This window comes from Gorilla gorilla, chromosome 6 (genome assembly GCF_029281585.2).
Source record: "Gorilla gorilla gorilla isolate KB3781 chromosome 6, NHGRI_mGorGor1-v2.1_pri, whole genome shotgun sequence".
Classification (NCBI taxonomy): domain Eukaryota; kingdom Metazoa; phylum Chordata; class Mammalia; order Primates; family Hominidae; genus Gorilla; species Gorilla gorilla.
The window spans coordinates 56,044,775-56,066,299 of record NC_073230.2 but is presented as its reverse complement, the minus strand read 5'-3'; the positions used below and the strand labels follow the sequence as shown (position 1 = coordinate 56,066,299).

At 38.9% G+C, this 21,525-nt stretch overlaps 1 protein-coding gene across 1 annotated transcript in view; it reads right to left on the bottom strand.

The window, feature by feature from the left end:
- The window catches only part of ABCA13 (ATP binding cassette subfamily A member 13), a 471,542-nt gene that overhangs the window by 409,286 nt on the left and 40,731 nt on the right, over positions 1–21,525 (bottom strand). The window contains 4 exon segments of the mRNA XM_031013046.3: positions 3,490–3,620; positions 6,022–6,185; positions 11,791–11,819; positions 13,603–13,754. Of these exon segments, the coding sequence (XP_030868906.2) occupies positions 3,490–3,620; positions 6,022–6,185; positions 11,791–11,819; positions 13,603–13,754 (476 nt within the window).

The following is a 21,525-nucleotide window of genomic DNA, read 5'->3' as shown; positions in this document are numbered from 1 at the left end:
GCTACCCAAAAAACCCATGGCACTATCTAGAAGTGACACATTCAAAACATAAATCTGAAGACCCCCAAGGTATGACAAAATCTCTGGGGAGTATGCCTCAGCAACTGCAAACATAAAAAAACATAAATTTCTAGGTGTGTTTGAACCTTGAACCTTCATTTAGAAATTAAATTGTTTCAGATCATGATGATTCAACACCCACTGACTGAGCCCCTTCACCTGCCAGCCACTGATAAGCCATTTTCACATGCATTATCTCATAGGATCCATGACATTCACAAAGACAGACCAAGTCAACGGGGACTTCAGGAAGGTATTAAAGATGGGGAAAATCCCAGAAATACAAGATTTTTTGTTTCCAGTCTGATTGCCTTTACATGGCATCATGGGAGGAAAAAAGATTGGTGTCTGAGATTAAAACCAGCATTTATTGTATGTTGAAGAGGTACTAGGACCTAGACTAAGAATATACCATGGGAGGTCTCACTTAGTCCTCCAACAACACTATGAGGTAGGTGCTGTAATTATCCCCTTTTTCTTAGAGTCCCACTTGTTAGATTAAGCCTCTGATTCAAACCCAAATGATCTGGCTTCCAAAGCTGAGCTGTAACTATTAATCTCTACTGGTCTCAGAAGGTATTAGAATTACTCACAGAGTTCCAGAAAGGAGAGAAAAAATAGTGACATCAGTGTAGCATACTTATAAAAGTATAAAGTCTTTCTCAAAAAGTGAAAGACAACTTGGATTCAGAAATTTGTTGCTAAACAACAGAGAATTCAGAATGTGTAGATTAACAGTTTCAGTGCATAACATAATTGGACCAGTAGCCTAAAGCCACATGAGGCCACTCATCCCTTCCTCTTCACATTGGAATTGGCTCATCAGGCAAAAGAATTTTTCTTGGAGACAAGAGACATGAAGACAATTTTTAGTTACCTCTCAAAGTATGTTTTGTAATAGTGTTCCTTAGCTTTGACTCGCTGGAGAGTTAATAGAAAATTGTTTATTTTAATTACATTCTTAACGGTAATTACATTTTCAATTGTAAGGCAAATTTGTTGTTGTAATTTGGATGATGTACAAAAACTTGAGCTTCTAAATGAGTTTGTTAAATTAAGGTCACTGGGAAGATTTCGATGAGGTGTTTTATTCATCTCGCACCCCACCTCTGGGTTTTGTTCTCAGCATAAGAAATAGTTCCCAGTGGAACTAACCTAACCTGAAAATGGAGTTAAACGTTAATGAGCTAGCTTTTCTCTTACAGAAAGCTAAAAAAAAAAAAAAAAAAAAAAAAACATTTCCATGTGGGTCTCACTGTGCTGAGCCACAAGCAACAAGAAGAAAGAAGCAACAGGTGGAAAGGTGGAATTTGGGGACATAGAGGGTTTCATGTTAGTTTGCTCCACGAAGCAGCAAAATTCTGAATGGGATTGTAGAAATCTCTGTGTACAACAATCTCATTGCACAATAGTTCAGGGTTGGGCGCAGTGGCTCACGCCTGTAATCCCAGCACTTTGGTAGGCCGAGGAGGGCAGATCACCTGAGGTCAGGAGTTTGAGACCAGCCTGGCCAACATGGTGAAACCATGTCTCTACTAAAAATACAAAAATTAGCCAGGCGTGGTGATGCACGCCTGTAGTCCCAGCTATTTGGTTGGCTGAGGCAGGAGAATTGCTTGAACCCAGGAGGCAGAGGTTGCAATGAGCCAAGATCTCACTGCTGCACTCCAGCCTGGGCAAAAGAGCGAGACTCCATCTCTAATAATAATAATAATAATAGTTCAGGAGACTGAGACCTCAGGAGAAAGTGGCTGATGGAAGACTTGCTCCCAGGATCCTGAACCCCAGAACTACCTGCCTCCAATCTACTCCTCACACCGTCCCAGGAGTGTCTTTCTATAATGCAGATCTAATTCTACTGCTTCCATGGCCACTCGTGTTTTGGCTTGGGCTCCTTTCTATGCCACCCCCTGCTACCGCCCACTGTACCTCAGACACACTGAATGTCAAACATTCACAGCTCTCAGCAAGCCCAAGTATCTCACACAGTCTTCTCTCTTCCTGGAAATGCTCCCTCATCTCTTTGATAAACTCCAACTCACCCTTCAAAACTCCTCCTTGAAGTTTTTCCTGAAGCAGATGTCAGATCCTTACTCTGTGGTCTTTGTTTTTTGTTTGTTTGTTTGTTTTTTATTATTGACATATCTCTCTCCTTTACTAAACATGACTTCCTTGAAAGTAAGAACTATGCCTTTTTTTTTTTTAACTTTAAGTTCCAGGATACAAGTGCAGAATGTGCAGGTTTATTACATAGGTATACATGTTCCATGGTGATCTGCTGCACCTATCAACCCATCATCTAGGTTTTAAGACCCGCATGCATTAGCTATTTGTCCTAATGCTCTCCCTCCCCTCTCCCCCGACCCGACGACTGGACCTGGTGTGTGTTGTTCCCCTCCCTATGTCCATGCATTCTCATTGAAGAACTATGTCTTATTCAGCTTTTTATTCCCACTGTCTGGGGAAGTGTTTGGCTCATAGGAAGTGCTCATTGTTTATTCAATGAGAGAATGAATAAATAAATGAACAGATGAATGGGTTGGTGGGTTGGTGAGTAGATGAATGGGGGGGTAGATGGATGGACAGATGAATGGATGAGTGAGTGGATGGATGGATGGATGGATGGATGGATGGATGGATGGATGGATTAATGGACGAATAGATGGATAGATGGATGGATTAATGGACGAATAGATGGATAGATGTATAAAGAGGTTGATGAGTTGTTTAGTGGGTGAATGGGTAGGCAGATGGATGGATGGATGAATGGATGTGTGGGTGGATGGATGGACAGATGAACAGATAAATGGGTGGATGAATTCCAACTTTGTTGTTCTCTCACTGTATTTCCCTTAGAGAAATAGCCAAAGATAGAAAAATAGAGAAAAGAAGGGAATTAAAAGTAAAATGCTCAGACTCAATTGGCAATTCAGGAAATAATAATATCCTGGATCAAGAAAAGAGCTATATAATTCCATTCCCTCCCCTGTGGTAGGGCTGCTTATTTAGTTAGGGACTCTGTAAGTCCACATCAACCTGCCTCCTCTTACTAGCTTTGCCATTTTTAAAATATTTCCTCCCAATAGGAGCTTAGAGAGAGGAAAGATTAAAATCACAGAGCTAGTGATAGGTCTAATATTAGATGAAATAAAGTCAAAGGATTTTAAAATCAGTTATTTTTAACTTAAAAATATCATTTATATTAGCAATGACTGCAGAATTTCAACAGTGGTAGAAAGTCAAATTCAGTTTCGAGTTCCAAATTTTTATTCTATTTTTGTCTTGTATTAACAGAAACAATTGATACTTTTTTGAATGTGAAATTTTAATTAAATCATTTTGAACATCATTTTAGCTCTATGTCAACTGTCAATGAATTTAAGTAGTTAAACGTTTTGAAATATAGCAATAGCTACAAGGCACCCATACCGGTGACTGCTACTCCATGTTGCTGCAGAAATGTCAGTGTCGAAATGGTCACATTCAGTACAAGTTCAGAAACCTGGGAAAAAGTTTGGTTGAGTGGAAGCCAATCTAAATCTTCTAGGGATATTAAGGAACTAGAACCAAAACAAAACAAAAAGCAATATGAGTGGGTAGTTAGCAAAACAAGTAGCATCAATTCTAGGTTTACTTACATCCAATGGACTGGGCCCCTAGTGCTGTTGCAAGATGTGGCTGGACCATTTACATGTCAGCATTCTTTGTGGCTTTAATGTGACCCTAACTCCCTGAACTAGTAACTAAATGTAAGAGGTAAGGTCTTCTCTTGAAACACTTGAGAACTTAGGCCATCTTCCACTCTGCCTTTGACACAGAACTCAAGTTTGCATTGGCTCTGCCATAGGTGTTATTTTATATGCAGCGTTGATTCTTCCTGCCATAGGGCAGCTGATGAGGCCAGCCAGGGTGCAAAGGGCTGCTATGTTAGAAAAGCCAATGAACAGTCAGCCTGGCTGCTTCAAGTTCAGATAATCAGTCTAATATTTGGGGGGCAATACCATGTACCTCAATCCTCCACCCTGTCTTAACCTATGGATCTGAATAGGTCAAGGGTTAATCAGTGGCTGTTAAACTGTTTCAAAGAACAAGGAGCTTTGGGGAGGGAGAATCTACATATACATATTAATTTTATTTTTAAAATATTAATATTTTATTTTATAAATAAATATGCTTAAATTTGTAGATTAGAAAATGCACTCAACAGAAGTTGGAATATATCTGCATTTTAGCAACATGGGACCAACACAATCACAAGCTGTGCTTCCAAACAGATTATTTCCTTGTAGATTTTCATCAAGAAAAATCTTTTATGACAACTTTGTGTATTGAAGCATATCCCAGGATTATAAGATATATCACTGAAACCTGGTACCACTTGCAAATACTTCTATGAATGCAGATTTTCTTGATATCATGCCACTGAAGCCAAATATGGAAATACAATTTATACTGAAGCTGATATGGTTCAACAACTGTCATCAATATCTTCTCATTTTAAATTTTGCGTCTCTCAGAATAGCCAGATTATTTTCGTTGTTCACTGCTAACACAGTCAGAGCTTCGGGCAAGAATACAAAGGGAGGCATTTCAAATATGTTCAAATATTTAAGTTATAAATCAAGCTAACTAACTATCAAAATATGTTCCATTTTCCTACATTGACAAATAGATCTTCATAACAACTTGGAAAGCTACATTCAAATTTAGAATTTTCTGATCCTCAGAGTTACGCACCAGAATGTGGGAGTTTGGGGAGCACCTGTCCCTGGCCCCAACCTTCAGCCCACTCCTCCCCTATGTGCTCCCCACCCTCAGCTTGGTCTGTACCTCAAGGGGCCTCAGTGCACACAGGTAGGTCCTCCAGCCTACAAAGCCCAACAGCACCCGTGCCTCCTACCCCACACTCCTGCCAATGGCTGCAGCCATCCCTAGAATACCCTTGGGCTGCAGGAGCCACAGTCCAGTGGTAAGACTTGCCCTCAGAAGGAGGGGCCAGAAAAGAGGCTTGACCTTGCTCTGGTCATTAAATTAGGGAACTCCAGGGTGAGAGGGAATCAGGGTGTGTGGGCTCCGTGGACACATCCCCTTCACCCCATGGGCATTCTGAGCCATGAGCAGAGGCACAGTCCAGGGAAAGCCAGAGCGGGGACCTCCCCAAAGCACAGGCCCCAGGACAGGGCCCTTTTTGTTGTAGCTTAAGGGTAATGTGGCTCTCACCAATGGCAGATAGAATAAGTAACAGTTAAAAAACAGAGAAGAATATAAACCTTTGCTAATGAAAAATAATAAAACCCATTATTCATACAATGAGTTTACGCAAAATAATTCAATTGGTTATAAAAGAGGGCCATGCTGATTAAGGCATAAGAAGCCCACCATGGGAAGGGATGCTCCCAAAGGTCACCCCAGGTAACATGGGGGTCAAATCCAGCATAGGAGACCAACGTCCAGCTAACTGAATTACACAACTGAAGCAACTGAGCTTATCAGTTCTGAATGCTATATTGGGCAACTATGGCACAATTTCTTAAGAAATTAGTTGAAATTATTATATTCAAGCCTATCTCTAATAGTGAAAAACTCAGAAACAACCAAAAATCCAATGCCAAATTTATTAAGTAAATTACGGTATATAGTACTTTACCAGAATGATATATGCTGCAGCCATTAAAACTGGCCATTTATAAACTATAACAACATATGAAATATTAAAATATGGCGCTGACTTTTTTAAATCAGGGAGCACACGCTCTGAACAACATCACTGCCTGTATATAAAATATGTACACAGACAGATGAGGGACGTTCGTGGAGGTGCAGAAGCTCCTCTTGTTTCAAGGTAACATTATTGTGAGGTTTTTTTTAAATCCAACAATTAGTAATTTTTATATCCCATTTTAAAAATAAGGTAAAAAAACAACATATTGATACTTAGTTATGTTTTTCTTTTTCACTCACTTCAAAATGGTCTGGAGAAGGTTCACTGCAACATCCATGCCATCTTCCACATGATCACGGCTTGCGTGTAGTCTCGGCAGTAAAAGTAGAAAATCCCAGATATGAGGCTGCTGATGGAGGCTCTCCAGTTTCAATATTACCTCCTCGGTCTTATTGAGATCCATCTGATGGGAAAAAAAAATACCAAAAGTTTCCCTCTGGAGTTTTATTAATAAAGTAAATGAGACAGACAGATGCTACAAAGGTGCAAAATTGTAGACGTTCTCCTAGTAGAAACTCACACTTAATATATCACTACATTGAACAGATTTGCCAATCTGTTGAACACAATGTTAAAACTATTCTGTGCAGTTGGAGGATTTTTTTTTAATGGCTTAAAAATATGGACAAGGAGGGAAAAAATATGGATGGGGTAAGAAGAAAAAGAAGGCCGATTTTTGTAACAAGCTGTACCAACTTCTACAGTTTTTGAAGCAACAAAGTCTGTGACATAGATCCTGGATAAGAATGTAATGATCTATTCTTTACATGTAAATGATAAAGAAAAGAGAGTAATTCAAATATGAACAAGAAAACCCAACATTTCACTGAGCACTGATGGCTTGATCAGAAGGCAAATGCAGCTGGCCCATAGTATAGAGCCTTTGGATTTCTCTAGATACTGGAGGCTTTCTTATTATATGCCAAGAATGGCTAAGTGCAAAAATAGAAGGAACATGGGTCTCCAGTGCCTCACTGAGCCCGCGTGCTCTCCCTAGGTGGAAAAACACCCCAATGCTCCATGACATCCCAGTAACAACTACCCCACACTCTGTGATCCAAGCTCCGCAGTTGCTGGTTCTCTTCTTGCTGCCTAGTTCCCATTTCTTCAATAAAAGTGAGTCCTGCATTTTAGACCACTCATAAAAGTCACAGCATTTATCTTTCAGATGAGATAGAGTTAAAACAAACAAACAGAAAAAGAAGCATTCTCCAGAGGTCCAACTACTCCAAACGAGACACACTCCCTCTTCCTCACACCACTCTCAGTGGAATGAAAAGAGGGTCTCAGAACTCAGCAGGGTCCTGGGAAGCTCCCAGAATGAGCTCTTTCCATTTCTGGAGGATTTTGGCTTCTAGCACACTACCATGCTTTTCGGCATGACTTCAGCCACCATTCTCAGTAATTTCCATATCTAATGATCCTCAAATCCCCTCTGTTACTTTATCTCCCTTCCATCCAATGATATTTTCTTCCACCTGCTTGAATCACCCGTTTCTCTGGTCAAAATCTTCATTTTGTTTTCATTATCAATAGCTACAACTTTATGCACCTCACTCTTCGATGACCAACCCCACTCCTTTTCTACAGTTCCCCAACTCTAACGACTCTTTGGCCCTACCAGGCCCCACATTCCATTCTGCCAACACCTCTTTCTTGTCCCCATTGCCCTCGTGCCCCTGGTCCCTCCCTGGATGATCTTTCCCTTAAGTACCCACTCAACTCTCTTCTCTTCTCACAATCTATCATATATTCCACTGGCAAAAGAAAAAAAAAATCTATCCCCAGCCAAATTCAGTGCTTCAGTCCTCAGGCTGAGCTCAGCCCTCCTGCTCTACCACCCCTCGAGAGCATCATCCAGCAATTCTCCTCTCTTTTCCCCTCTATCGGTTCATTCCTATCAGCATGTTATTATCTGCCATCTTAAAAAACACAAGCTGTTCCTGCCATAAGTACAAAACCCCAAATGCAATCACGAACAGACATCAGACAACCCCAAAATTGAGATAGATAGTCTACAAAATAAGCGATCTATTCAAAAATCATGATGAAATAAAAACAAAGACCGTTCCAGAACAAAGGAAACTAAAGACAGGACAACTGAATGCAATACATGATCCAAGATTTTCTTTTGCTGTTAAGGACATTGTTAGAACAATTGGCAAATCTGGAAAAAGTCTATAGGTTAAATAATTCTATTGTATTAGTGTTAATTTTCTGATTCTAATAATTGTACTGTGGTTATGTTCAAGAATGACCTTGTTTTTCAGAAATACACAGTGAAGTACAGTCAGCCTTTCATATCTGTGTGTTAGGCATCCTTGGATTCAATAAACCATCGATTGAAAAAATTTAGGGAAAAAAATGGATGGTTCCATCTGTGCTGAACAGGGAGAGAGGGAGGGAAGAAAGGAGAGAGGAAAGATGGAAGGGAGGGAGGGAGGGAAGGAAGGAAGTAAAGAAGGAAGCAAAGAAGGAAGGAAGGAAGGAAGGAAGGAAGGAAGGAAGGAAGGAAGGAAGGAAGGAAGGAATGCAGGCAGGCAGGCAGGCAGGCACGCACGCATGGTGATTAACGCCTATAATTCCAGTATTTAGGGAGGCTGAGGCCAGAGGATGGCTTGAGCCCAGGAGTTTGAAGCTCAACGACAGAGCATTTTTTGTCTCTAAAAAAATAATAATAATAATAAAGAAGGAAAATAAATCCATATCTCCTGTCTCCGTTTAGGTTCCCCTGCAACAAGGACTTGTATATAGGTGGCTTATTCAGGAGATGGTCCCAGGAAGAAGGAGCTGAGGAGGTGGAAAGAATGAGACAGGAAAGAGGGAAAAGTCAATGCAGCCATCAAGGACCTGCACAGACCATGCTGGCTTGAACCCTCAAAGCCTCTCAGGAACAAAGGTACTGCCCAGAGTTGAACCATTGCTGGGGGAAGTTGGACCAACCTTCCCCAGTTGCCCAGGACTGAGATGTTTTCTGGAACAAGGGACTCTCAGTCCCAGGCAATGTGAGTCTGGTGGTCACCCCAGCTGTGGGTTGCAATGGGGTTGTTAGCTCCCCTGCCCTCTCAAGCTGAACTGACTTCAGGGAAGAACAGAAAGCAAAATACTCTCAGCATGTGTTTGACATGGGGCCCTGTGACCAGGAGTCTGAGCTCTCGGGGAACTGTCCATCTTAGCTGGGGAGAAATTAGAGAGCCAGCAGGGTAGGAACAGACAGCAAAGGCCTCTGCAATGCCCAGCAGCTTCCACCCCATACTTCACTGCTTCACAGCCTACCATCTTGAGTCATATATACTCTCTGTCTCCACTTACTTGCCCCCATTCTCTCTCTCTCTCTCTTTTTTTTTTTTTTTTTTGAGACCGAGTCTTGCTCTGTCACCCAGGCTGGAGTGCAGTGGCACAATCTCAGGTCACTGCAACCTCCGCCTCCCAGGTTCAAGCAATTCTCCTGCCTCAGCCTCTCGAGTATCTGGGATTACAGGCACCTGCCATTACACACCTGGATCCTTCTTGTATTTTCAGTAGAGAAGTGGTTTCACCATGTTGGCCAGGCTGGTCTTGAACTCCTGACCTTAGGTGATTGGACCGCCTCAGCCTCCCAAAGTGCTAGGATTACAGGCATGAGCCACCGAGCCCGGAGTGCCCCCACTCTCTTTTAAACCCACTCCAGTCAGGCTTTTACCCTCATCATTCCATCAGAGCCTTTCTTGTCAACATCACCAATGAACTCCATGCTGCTAATCCCAGTGGCACTTCTCCATCCTCTTCTTACATGATCAATCAGCCACACTTGAGACAATGGATCATCCCCATCTCCTAGAAAATTGCCTTCCTGGGCTTCCACGACACCCCACATTCTCACCTTCCTCCTCCTTGCCTGATACTCTTTTTCAAATGCAAGTGCTCGGTGCTCAGCCCTCTTTCTCTGCTCTGTCTACACACTCTCCCCCTTGATGACCTTGAAGTCTCATTTATGCACCAACACTTTCTAAATTGATATATCCAGCCAAGAGAGTTTATCTCAGCTCCAAACTGGAAACTCCCACAACCTCCTTGGCAATGCCACTTGGATATCTCACTGACATCCCCCAAATCAATTTCTGATTTCCCTTTATACCCTCTCCTCCTCTCCCCTCAGAAAAACCTGTTTCAGTCTTTCCCCACCTCAGTAAATGGCCACTCCATTTTTCCAATTACTGAGGTCAAACCACATAGAGTCATCTTTGATTCTTCTCTTTCTCTCATAACCTACCTCACATTCATCAACAGAGCCTACTGATTTTACCTCCAAAATATATCAAAACCACCCTCACATCTCACTACCTCCCTCACTAACTGTGCGTCTGTTCTAAAATACCTCCATTTAATGTCGCATAGAAGGATGAGCTGATTCCCTACGTGGGCTCCCACTTCCACCCTGGCTACCGTCGGTCTCTGCTTGACACAATGTCCAAAGAAATCCTCCGAAAACATAACTCAAGTCCCACCGTTCCTCTGCTCAGATTATTCAGATAGCCATTTCACTCTCAGTGAAAATCAAATGGTATAACATCTTTATCAGAATTCTATAATAAAAAAGCAACATAGAACTCTTTCATTGTAACAAATCTTTTTTCCTTCAATTCTTTGCACCGAAATGTTTTTACATCGCAAACATACGATGGATATGATACTGTCCTCTGCTTTTTACACTTGATCTAATAACATACTCATTTTCCACATACCATACTTACTATTAAGTGACTGTACTAAGAAGGCCATCAAGGTCAACTTATCTTACTTTGGGAAATTTGAATTATCCATCATTATCAATGAACATTTTATGCATACAGCTTTTTATTTCCCTTGTATTATACATAACATTAATTTTCAGAACAATTACGGAGCAAGAAAATCAAGTTGCTTTTCCAAAAATTATTATATCTTTTTTTATTGTCACAACCATATGAGATTATATCAGTAAGCTACAACATCACAAGCATCAGGTATTATAATTTCTTTTTTAAATGCTAATTTAATCATTAAAGTGATGGTTTATTCTATTTTTAAGTTCTTTCATTATTTGTAAGATTTTGAGTGTGTGTCCCATATTTTCCTTTTGACCTGGTGCATCAGAAATCTCCAAGTTAAGATGAGTGTTTGTTCAATACTCTTTGCTAGTGTCATTATTTAATGGATGCACTGACATTCTTGCTTCATTCCAATCCATTAGCTGGCCCCTATTCTTTTACTTTTCTCCTAATGGTTTTATGGCATATTTTTTTTGAGCTGTCTAAATCTTTCTTAGAATTAAACAGATACAGACACATATGCTTCTGTTAATGCAATGTTACTACAAAGTCCTGTACAGTCAGTCAGTGTCTGGTGCTGCAATATGAGCAAGGAAGAATTTTTAATATTGTCAGGGTTGCACCTTAACTTGAGGCTTATCAACCAGACTACTGATGTTCTGGGTCAGATGATTCTTTGTTGTAGAAGCTGTCTTGTGCTTTGTAAGATTCTTAGCGACATCTCTGGCCTCAACCCACTAGAGGTTAATATTACCCTCCCTAACTGGTCCACAGTTATGACAACCAAAAATATGTCCAGACATTGACAAATATCCTTTGGAGGTCAAAATCCCCCCTGTGGATAACTAGTTCCTTAACTGAGGGCTTCGTGCCTCGAGGGAGTCACCGCTTATGTGCCAAGCACAAATCTCAGACCATCCCTGGGATCAGATAAACTCTGTACCCATCTTACAAAGCAACTCTGTGGATCGCCCACCACCTGCTGGCCTCAGGTTTCACCTCTGCTTTTCACAGACCCAGAGCCTTGCTTCAGAAAATTCAAACTTGTCTTTTAGCCCATATCTACAAAGACCTTGGCTCTCTCAAATCCAGCTTCTATACAATTGTTATACAAGTCATTAGAAATAATCTTTGAAAATGTAAACTTAAAAACAGTGTTGTAAACTTAACCATTCTGTCTCTGAAGACTAATTTTCAAACTATTGTTAAGATACTTACTGTAAAAAAACCGGAACCATAAGAAGAATCTATAATAAAGAAGGTTTAAGAGATATTAGTTCAATCATCAATGAAAAAGCACATGCTAAATGCCTACTTTTAATTCTAAAGTCAAATGGAGTATCCAAGAGCCCTGGCCCAAAAATCAAATACACCAAAACTGAAGAATAAATCTATCTTCATAAGATTTATCTGAAGAAAGCTATCACCATAGATTTCCAAATCTAAGTATATTCATGGAAAAAATTTAACTGGTAAACCAAATTTCAACAATTTGCCAAAGGGTATTGTATTATTTCATTAGTATCTAATTTCACTGGGCATTGCAAAAATTCAGGATAGGAGAGAGGGAATAAATGAAAATTTTTTAAAAAAGAAAAAAATGAAGGAAAAACTTGAGAAAAAAGTGAAATTATAATTTTTCAGATTATTTTAAGTTACATATATCACAGAAAATGGCTCAAATAATAGAAAACTAGAAATAAAGTGGGGACTTCATCTCAAAAAAATTTAATTCTTCTTTAAATAGCACGTTAAAAACCTCATTTGAAAATCAAATTTTATAAAAGTAGAATGACCCCACAATAGAGTGTAATATAAGAACTCCATCATTTGGTGTTTGGAACCATTCTGGTCTATTTTGATACATTTTGGGTCCATTGTGAAATCAGCTTTCAGGCAGGCCATGGCCAGCCCTGCCCCATCCTGGACAAAGGTGCTATTTTGTCTCTTAAAAATACCACATAATGCCATCTGCCTTGGGAAGCCCATTCTTCATGTTTCTGCCAAACTCTTTATTTCGTGGTTTTGTATACACTCCATGAAGAAAGAAAAAATTACATAGGAATTATAGTTGGAGCTATATACTTAGGATTATCAGATTTAGCAAATTTAAAATAGAACACATCCAGTTAAATTTCAATTTCAGATTAGAAATAAATTATTTCTTACCCAAGTATGTAACAGTTGGGACATACATATATTAACAAATTTTTGTTATTTAAATTTCAAATTTAACTGAATGCCCCCATTTATTAACAAATATCACAATAGGCAATGACTCAGGGATGTGAAGAGAGGCAACTGGCTGCCTATTTCTGAGGTGCAAACTTCTCCATTTGTAAGCAAAACTCTCTAAGATCTTTATCCATCCTAACTTTCCCTACTATAGATTTATAAATAAGATGAAGCCATTTATAATGTGGATGTTCTTTATAATAAACAGAAATTACTTTTGTTTAGGGAATAATCCACCCCAATAATCCAAAAGTTTTGTAATCAAAGTAAATAAATCATCCAAGGCCAGTCTTAAAGGGTTACTAACATGGAAAAGACCAATCCAAATATACAAGAAGGAGGAAATGAAATGGGAATGTGTGTGTGTGTGTGTGTGTGTGTGTGTGTGTGTGTGTGTGTGTGTGTGTGTGTGTGTGTTTGGGGAAGGTGGGGACAGATTTTAAAAACAGAATAAGAGAAAGCAAGAAAGGAAGACAACAGCCGAAGAGTGTAAAGGAGTAGGCAGAGTGGTGAGAAGGTAACTGTGGAGACAAAGTCAGGATGGGCTGCAGCCCTCTGAAGGTTATGCAGTGTGTGCAGTGCACAAGGTGCCTTCCCAGGGGGTTGAGGAGAGAGAATCCAGCTCCACCCTCCACAACCGTCTGCAGGTGCTGGCCTCATCCATCAAAGACTCACTATGAAAGTTTAGCACAGGCAGGAGTTGAGCATTTAGCATTCTGGGTTCTCATAGCCTCCACAGCTCTCCTTAAGCTATGTCCAGGTAGGTAGTGTCACAGTTATGAGAGGTTTACTTGCCTGGAGTGTTGGATCGTTCTACCCAAAGTCTTTTTAAGTTTTTTGCCTTGTCCATCATTCCATGAATTTCCTCTGCCAGGTCTTGTATCTCTTTTAAAAAGGCCAGGTTGTTGACTTTCTTGGGGTCAGCTGCAGTTTGGAACCTAGACAAACTTTAAACAGAATAAATACTGCAAGTGAAACTCTTTAACAAGAATAAGTTTCCTTGGCATTTTTTAAGATTCTTGATACCAAATTGCTTTCAATTAAACTTGTACCAACTTACACTCTCATCATCTACCCTGAGAGCCCATTTCACCTGACCCTCATCCAAAAGAGAAATCGTTATTCAAAAAATCTTCACAAATTTAAAATTAGAAAATTGTTTTCATTCTCTGTATTATCTGAAAGCTTAGCCATTTTATGTTTATAAGCCATTTTTTAAATTTATTTAACACATATTATACAGCATGCCCTGCACACGGTGCCTGGAATAAATACATCAGTGAACAGTACGTACATGATATGATCTGTGCATGAGGAGGAGACAGAGATAATTACGGAGAATGTTTTAGTTTTTTAATTCCATGCCTTTATTTTACAAATTATAGAACATAGTGAAAATGAATTAACAGTTGTCAACATGCATATCTACCATGAAAAAATAACAAAGCTTACATCACAAAGAGTTACAGTAAATCTCTTCCACAAATATTATCACTTAATTCTCACAACCTATAATGAAGTCAGAGCAGGTTCAACATTTACTGATGAATAAAATAAATTCAATGCCTTTCAAGTCAGCTATTTAGAGATGAGGAAATGTGGCCCAGACAATCAAAGTGAATTTGCTAAAAGCAAGCAGAATGTTTGCAGCAAAGCTAGGTCTGGAGCCCAGAGAACTGAGCACTGGCTTAGAGGACCTTCTACTACAGGTGGTTGCTACGTACACTCAACAGAAATCTCACCTGTTTTTGTTTTGTTTTGCTTTGCTTTAAAAAAAAAAATGTAGAGAGAGGATCTTGCTATATCGCCCAGGCTGATCTTGAACTCCTGGCCTCAAGTGATCCTCCCACTTTGGCCTTCCAAAGTATGGGATTACAGGCATGAACCACCATGACCAGCCAGAAATCTTACCTTTTAAGTGTGGCCTTCAACTTGAATGGATCAGAATTTCAAAAGCACAAGAAATTACTTCTCTACTGAGGCCTCATATTAAAGGCTAAAAATGACCTCTGAAAGCTATGAACCATGATTCAAACTCTCCTGCCTCACCCATACATGAGATTTGCCTGGGAAACCATAGAATTATCAGATTATAGAAACTGATGTAATTCAAGATGAGTTTCCCCTGTAATAATGAGCAGGTTTTACATTCTTTTTCTAGTTATTATCTCAAAAGTACCTCAATTTGTCCTTAAGACCAAATTAGGAACTATCATTAACATGAGAAATGTTTATAGCAGAAAAATACATAGAAAATCCTGATTAAATGTTAATTTGTGTGTGTGTGAGAGAGAGACAGTGAATTCCAGAGCAGCAGGGAAATCCCAGAGCTATAATAGGATTTGGGTGGAGAGCAGTTTCCTCCTTTCTGAGTACAGGTCTTTATTGAGACTTTTATCAGGTAATGCTTGACCTGCCAGGCTAGGAAAAGACTTGCAAAGGGAAGGGGATAAAAGAGATTACAGTGTGGAGATCAAGAGAAGGCCACTGGGCAGAGATGACTGAACTTTCCCAGCCCTCAGACTGACACTGAGAATCACCCCTTCAAAGGGCCAGGAACCAATGCTGCACCTAGAGACATCCTTGCAATTCTGTGAAGGACCCACTTGAGGTTGTCAGAAGTACATGGGGCCTCGGAAATCATTATTCAGGTCCCTTCCTCAGTTTGAAGATGAGAAAACTTAGACCCAATGAGAGCTCCCTTGGAGTCAAAATGTGTTTAAAGCAGTGTCACACTTGGGAGATTATCTTTAAAATAAGATCAAAATATTACCTACCTAATAGGGTGGTGTGAGGATCATCCAGCACCCAGCACTGTGTAAATAAGCAGGAAGAGAAGCGGCAGTGGTGAGACTAACACTGAGATATGTGCATTTTCAGCATAAGGACTACAAGAATAAGCAAGGAATGTGAAGCAATATGATTATTCTTTCTATTACAATTTTTGTTAATTTTTGCTTAGACAAACAAGGCAAATTGTTATCAAATGAGAATTATCTCTAAGCAGATCCAAAGGCAGAAGTAATTCTCCTAAGAAGATTGTTATGGCTGACTCACATTACTGCTCCCATTCATCTGAGCCAGAGAGGAAGGATCTGAGGACAGTACTAGGTCAACTCCATAACTTTGCGCTTGTGAATTGTGCTACAGTAAATACACAAGAGCAGGTATCTTTTTAATATAATGATTTATATTCCTTTGGATAGACATCCAGTAATGAAATTGCTGTATAGAGTGGTAGTTCTATTCTTAGTTCTTTGAGAAATCAAAATGTTTAAAACAATACCAAAAAATATTAACTACTTAGGAATACATTTAATGAAATATACATAGAACTGAGAGCTACAAAAACATTCCTGAGAGAAATTCCGGAAAGCTTAAAATAAATGGAGAGCTATATCATGCTCACGGATTGGGTGATTCAATGTTTTTAAAATGTTAATTCTCTCCAAACTAATCTATAGATAGAAGGTAACCCTTTAGGACAACTGCATATCCACATGCAAAAGAATGAAGTTGTATCCCTTCCTCACACCACACACAAAAGTCAACTCAAAATGGATAATAGACTAAAATGTAAAAGCTAAACTGTAAAACTCAGAAGAAAACATAGCAGGAAATCCTTATGATTGAAGGTTAGGCTGAGCATTTTAGATATGACACCAAAAGCACAAACAACAAAAGAAAAAGATAAGTTGGACTTCATGAAAATTAAAAACTTTTACTTCAAAAACACAATCATAAAGTGGAAAGATAACCCAGAAAATGGGGGGGAAAGATGTGGAAATCATATATCTAATAAGGGACTTGTCTGTAAAATATATGAAGAATTCTTACAACTTTATAATAAAAAGACAAATAATCCAATTTAAAATGGGCAAAAGATTTGAATAGACATTTCTCCAAGGAAGATATACAAATGGCCAAAAACTACATAAAAAGATTGTCAACATCATAAACCGCTAGGGAAATGTAAATCAAAATCACAATGGGATAACTCCTTATATCCGCCTAGATGGCTACAATCTAAAGAACAGAAATATAAGTATTGGTGAGAATGTGGAGTAATTGAACCTTTCTACCACTGATGATGGGAGAGCAAAATGGTAGAGCCACGTTGAAAAACAATCTGACAGTTTCTCAAAATGTTAGACGTAGAGCTATCATATGACCTAGCATATACTCAAGAGAAACAAAAACATACATTTATTTTAAAACTTGCACATGAATATTCCAGCATTATTCATAATAGGCTAAAAGTGGAAACAACTCAAATGTACTTCAACAGAGGAAAAGATAAAGAAAATGTCCTGTATCTATACAAGGGAATATTAGTTGATCATCAATTTTAAAATGAAGGATTTTAGATGCTACAACATGAATGAACCTTAAAAACATTGTGCTAAGTGAAAGAAGGCAGTCACCAAACAAAGCCTATAACTTATACAAATTCTATATGTAGGAAATGTCCAGAATAGTAAAATCTATCGAGACAGAAAGTAGTTTAGTTGTATGCCCAGGGTTAGGCGTGGGGGAGATTGGGAGGAAAAGAGAAGTGTATGCTAATACATTTAGATTTTCTTGTCAGGTTGGTGAAATTTTTCTAAAATTAACTGTGATGATGGTTGCCCAGCTCTGTGAATATACTAACAACTATTGAATTGTGTAGGCCTACCTTGTTTTATTACGCTTCGCTTTATTGTGCTTCACAGATACTGTATTTTTCACAAATTGAAGGTTCATGGCAACCCTGCACTGAGCAAGTCTATCAATGCCATTTCTCCAACAGCATGTGCTCACTTTGTGTCTCTGTGTCACATTTTGGTAATCCTCACAAAATATTTTAAATCTTCATTATTATTATACCTGCTATTGTGTTCTGTAATCAGTGATCTTTGATATTACTATCATAATTGCTCGGGGATGCCACAAACCATGCCCATATAAGATGGAGAACTCAATCAATAAATATTGTGTGTATTCTGACTGCTCCACTGTTTGGCCATTCCCCCATCTCTCTTCCTCTCCTCGGGCCTTCCTATTCCCTGAGACACAATGATATTGAAATTAGGCTAATTAATAACCCTACAATGACCTCTAATTGTTCGAGTGAAAGGAAGAGTCACATGTCTGTCACTTTAAATCAAAAGCTAGAATTATTAGAATTATTATTATTATTATTAGAGACAGAGTCTCACTCTTGTTGCCCAGGCTGGAGAGCAGTGGCACAATCTCAGCTCACTGCAACCTCCACCTCCCACGTTTATTAATGATTAAGAATTATTAAGTTTAGTGAGGAAAGCATGTTAAAAGCTGAGATGGGCTGAAATCTAGGACTTTTCCACCAAGCAGTTAATAAATGCAATTCACTAACAGTTAATGAAGTTGTGAATGCAAAGAAAAGGTTCTTAAAGAAAATGAAAAGTGCCACTCCAGTGAAAACACAAATGATAAGAAAGTGATATGGAAAAAGTTTTAGAGGTCTGGATAGATCAAATCAGCCACAACATTTCCTTAAGCCAAAATCTAATCCAGAGAAAGGTCCTAATTCTCTTCAGTTCTATGAAGCCTGAGGGAGGTGAGGAAGCTGCAGAAGGAAAGTCTGAAGTTAGCAGAGGTTGGTTCATGAGGTTTCAGGAAAGAAGCCGTCTCCATTACATAAAAGTGCAAGGTGAAGATGTAAGCATTGATATAGAAGCTGAAGCAAGTTCTCCAGAAGATCTAGCTAAAATAATTGGTGTAAGTGTCTACACTAAACAACAGATTTTCAATGCAGATGAAACAGCCTTGCATTGGAAGATGCTATCTAGGACTTTCATTAACCGGAGAGGAGAAGTCAATGCCTACCTTCAAAGTCTCAAAGGACAGGCTGACTCTCTTGTTAGGGGCTAACACAGCTGGTGACCTTAAGTTGAAGCCAGTGTTTATTTACCATTCCAAAAATCCTAGGGCCCTTAAGAATTATGCTAAATCAACTGCTTCTGTGCTCTATAAATGGAATATCAAAGCTTAGATGGCAGCATCTCTGTTTACAGCATGTTTTACTGTATATTTTAAACTCACTGTCAAAACCTACTGCTCAGAAAAAAATGTTGTTTTCAAAATATCACTGCTCATTGACCATGCAGCCAGTTATCCAAGAGTTCCAATGAAGACGTACAAGGAGATTAATGTTTTCAAGCCTGCTAACAAACATCCAGTCTGCAGCATGTGGAGCAAGAAGTAACTTCAAATTTCAAATCTTATTATTTAAGAAATGAATTTCATAAAGCTATAGAGTCATAGATAGTGATTCAAATTTATGGATGATTTTGAGTGGGTTCCAGACTTCAGTGGAGAAAGTAACTGCAGATGTGATGGAAATAGCAAAAGAACTAGAATTAGAAGGTGGAGCCTTAAGATGTGACAGAATTGTTGCAATCTCGTAATAAAACTAATGAATGAGGAGTTGCTTCTTATGGATAAGCAAGCAAAGTGGTTTCTTGAGATGGAATCTACTTCTGGTGAAGATGCTGTGAACATTACTGAAATGATAACAAAGGATTTAGAATATTACATAAAGTTAGTTGGTAAGTCAGTGACAGAGTTTGAGAAGATTGACTCTCATTTTGAAAGAAGTCCCACTTAAGTAAATGCTATAAAACAGCATCACATGCTACAGAGAAATCTTTCATGAAAGAAACAGTCAATGATGCAGTAAACTTCATTTCTGTCTTACTTAAAGAAATAGCCACAGCCACTTCCACCTCCAGCAACCACCACCCTGATCAGTCAGCAGTCATCAGCAACAAAACAAGATCTTTACCAGCAAAAAGATTGACTCACTGAAGGCTCAGATGATCATGAGCATTTTTTAGCTATAAAGTGTTCCTTTATTTAAGGTATGTACATTTTTTAGACAATGCTATTGCACACTTAACAAACTGCAATATAGTGTAAACATAACTTTTATATGCAATGGAAAACTAAAAAATTTATGTGACTCACTTTATTGCAATATTTGCTATATTCTGATGTTGTGAAATGAAACCTACAAGATCTGAGAGTCCAAAAACAGCCCTTCATACTATTAACAAATCAACTGATTTTAAACAAAGGTCCCAATGTATTTTAATGAAATAGAATAGCTTTTTCAACAAATGCTACTAGAATTGTATATACATATGTAAAAAGATAAACCTCAAAAGTTACATCACACCATAGAAAGAAATAAACTGAAAATAAATTGTACCTATAAACAAAAGCTAAAATTATTAAACATAGAAAATACGGGAAAAAATCTGAACAATCTTCAAAAATATTAGGCAAATACTTCTTTGTTAAAGAAAAACACAAAAAGCACAACTCAAAATAGAAAAAAGTGATAAATTATATTTTATCAAAATAAATAACCCTTGCTCTTCAAAAGACACAGCATAAATGAGAAAATAATATTTGCAATACATGTATAATATGTATACATATGATTAAAGACTTGTGACCAGTATATGTAAAAAAACTCTAAGAACTCAATAAAACCAAAAATAAAAAATCAATTGCATAAAATATTTAAACAGACACTTTCCTCAAAAAATATTGAAATGGCCAATAAACACATAAAAAGATGCTTAACATCATTCCTGATCAAGAAAATGTAAATTAAAACTACAATTAGAAAGCACAGTACAACAGTATAATGGCTAAAATTAAAGAGAACAACATAGTAAGTGTTAGCAAGAATGTGGAGCAACTGGAATTCTTATGTATTGATGTTGGGAGTATAAAATTGCACAACACTTTCGAACAAACAGCCTGGACATACACTATATAGCTAAACATACACTAAACATTTATCCCAAGAATTCTACTCCTAGGTATTAACCCAAGAAAAATTAAAATATTTGTCCACACACAGATTTATTTTTTAATGTTCATAACATTTAAGATGGAAAGAGGCACTGAAGAAGATAGAAAGGACAGTCTTGCGTTGCCTACCTCTCCTCACTCAATCCCAGGCAGTGCAGCATGGAGAAAGATTCTGTGTGCTTGAGGGAGGGAGAGCAAACTAAGTGTGAATCTTTGTACTGAAACTCAGTGCTGCCCTATCACAATAGAATGCAACAAAGGGCAGAATTCTACTGGTGCCCACAGAGGGAGCATTTAGACCAGCCCTGAGCAAGATGAGCATCCTGTGCCACAGCAAGAGGTATCCAAGTCCTGGCTGGCCTCACTACAGGCTGATAAAGTGGTTTGAGATCCCAAATAAATTTGAGTGGCAGTAAGGCCACAAGAACTGCAGTCCTTAGATAAGCCCTGGTGTTCTGCTGGTTTTGAAGGCAGTGGAGTTGCAGTACCAATGCAATACCAGCTTTAGTAGCCATTAGAGTGCTTACATCAACCCTCCACCAACTCCAGGCAGTGAGCTTGGGGAAAGACTTCTGCTTGAGGAAGGGAGAAGGAATATTACAGAGGACTTGGTCTGGCAAGCTGGATACCAGTTCAGCCACTGTAAAATAAAGTACCAGGCAGATTTCTGAAGCCCCTGATTCCAGGCCTTTTCTTCCCAGTGGCATTTCTAGACCCATCTAGGCTAGATGAGAATCTGCTGCCCTGATGGGATGGACCCAGTCCCAGCAGGATTGGCCACCTGCTGAGTAAGGTGACCTTGAACCTTGAATAAACATCAGCAGCAGCCAGGAAGTAGTGGCCATGGGCCTTGGGTAAGCCCCAGTACTGTAC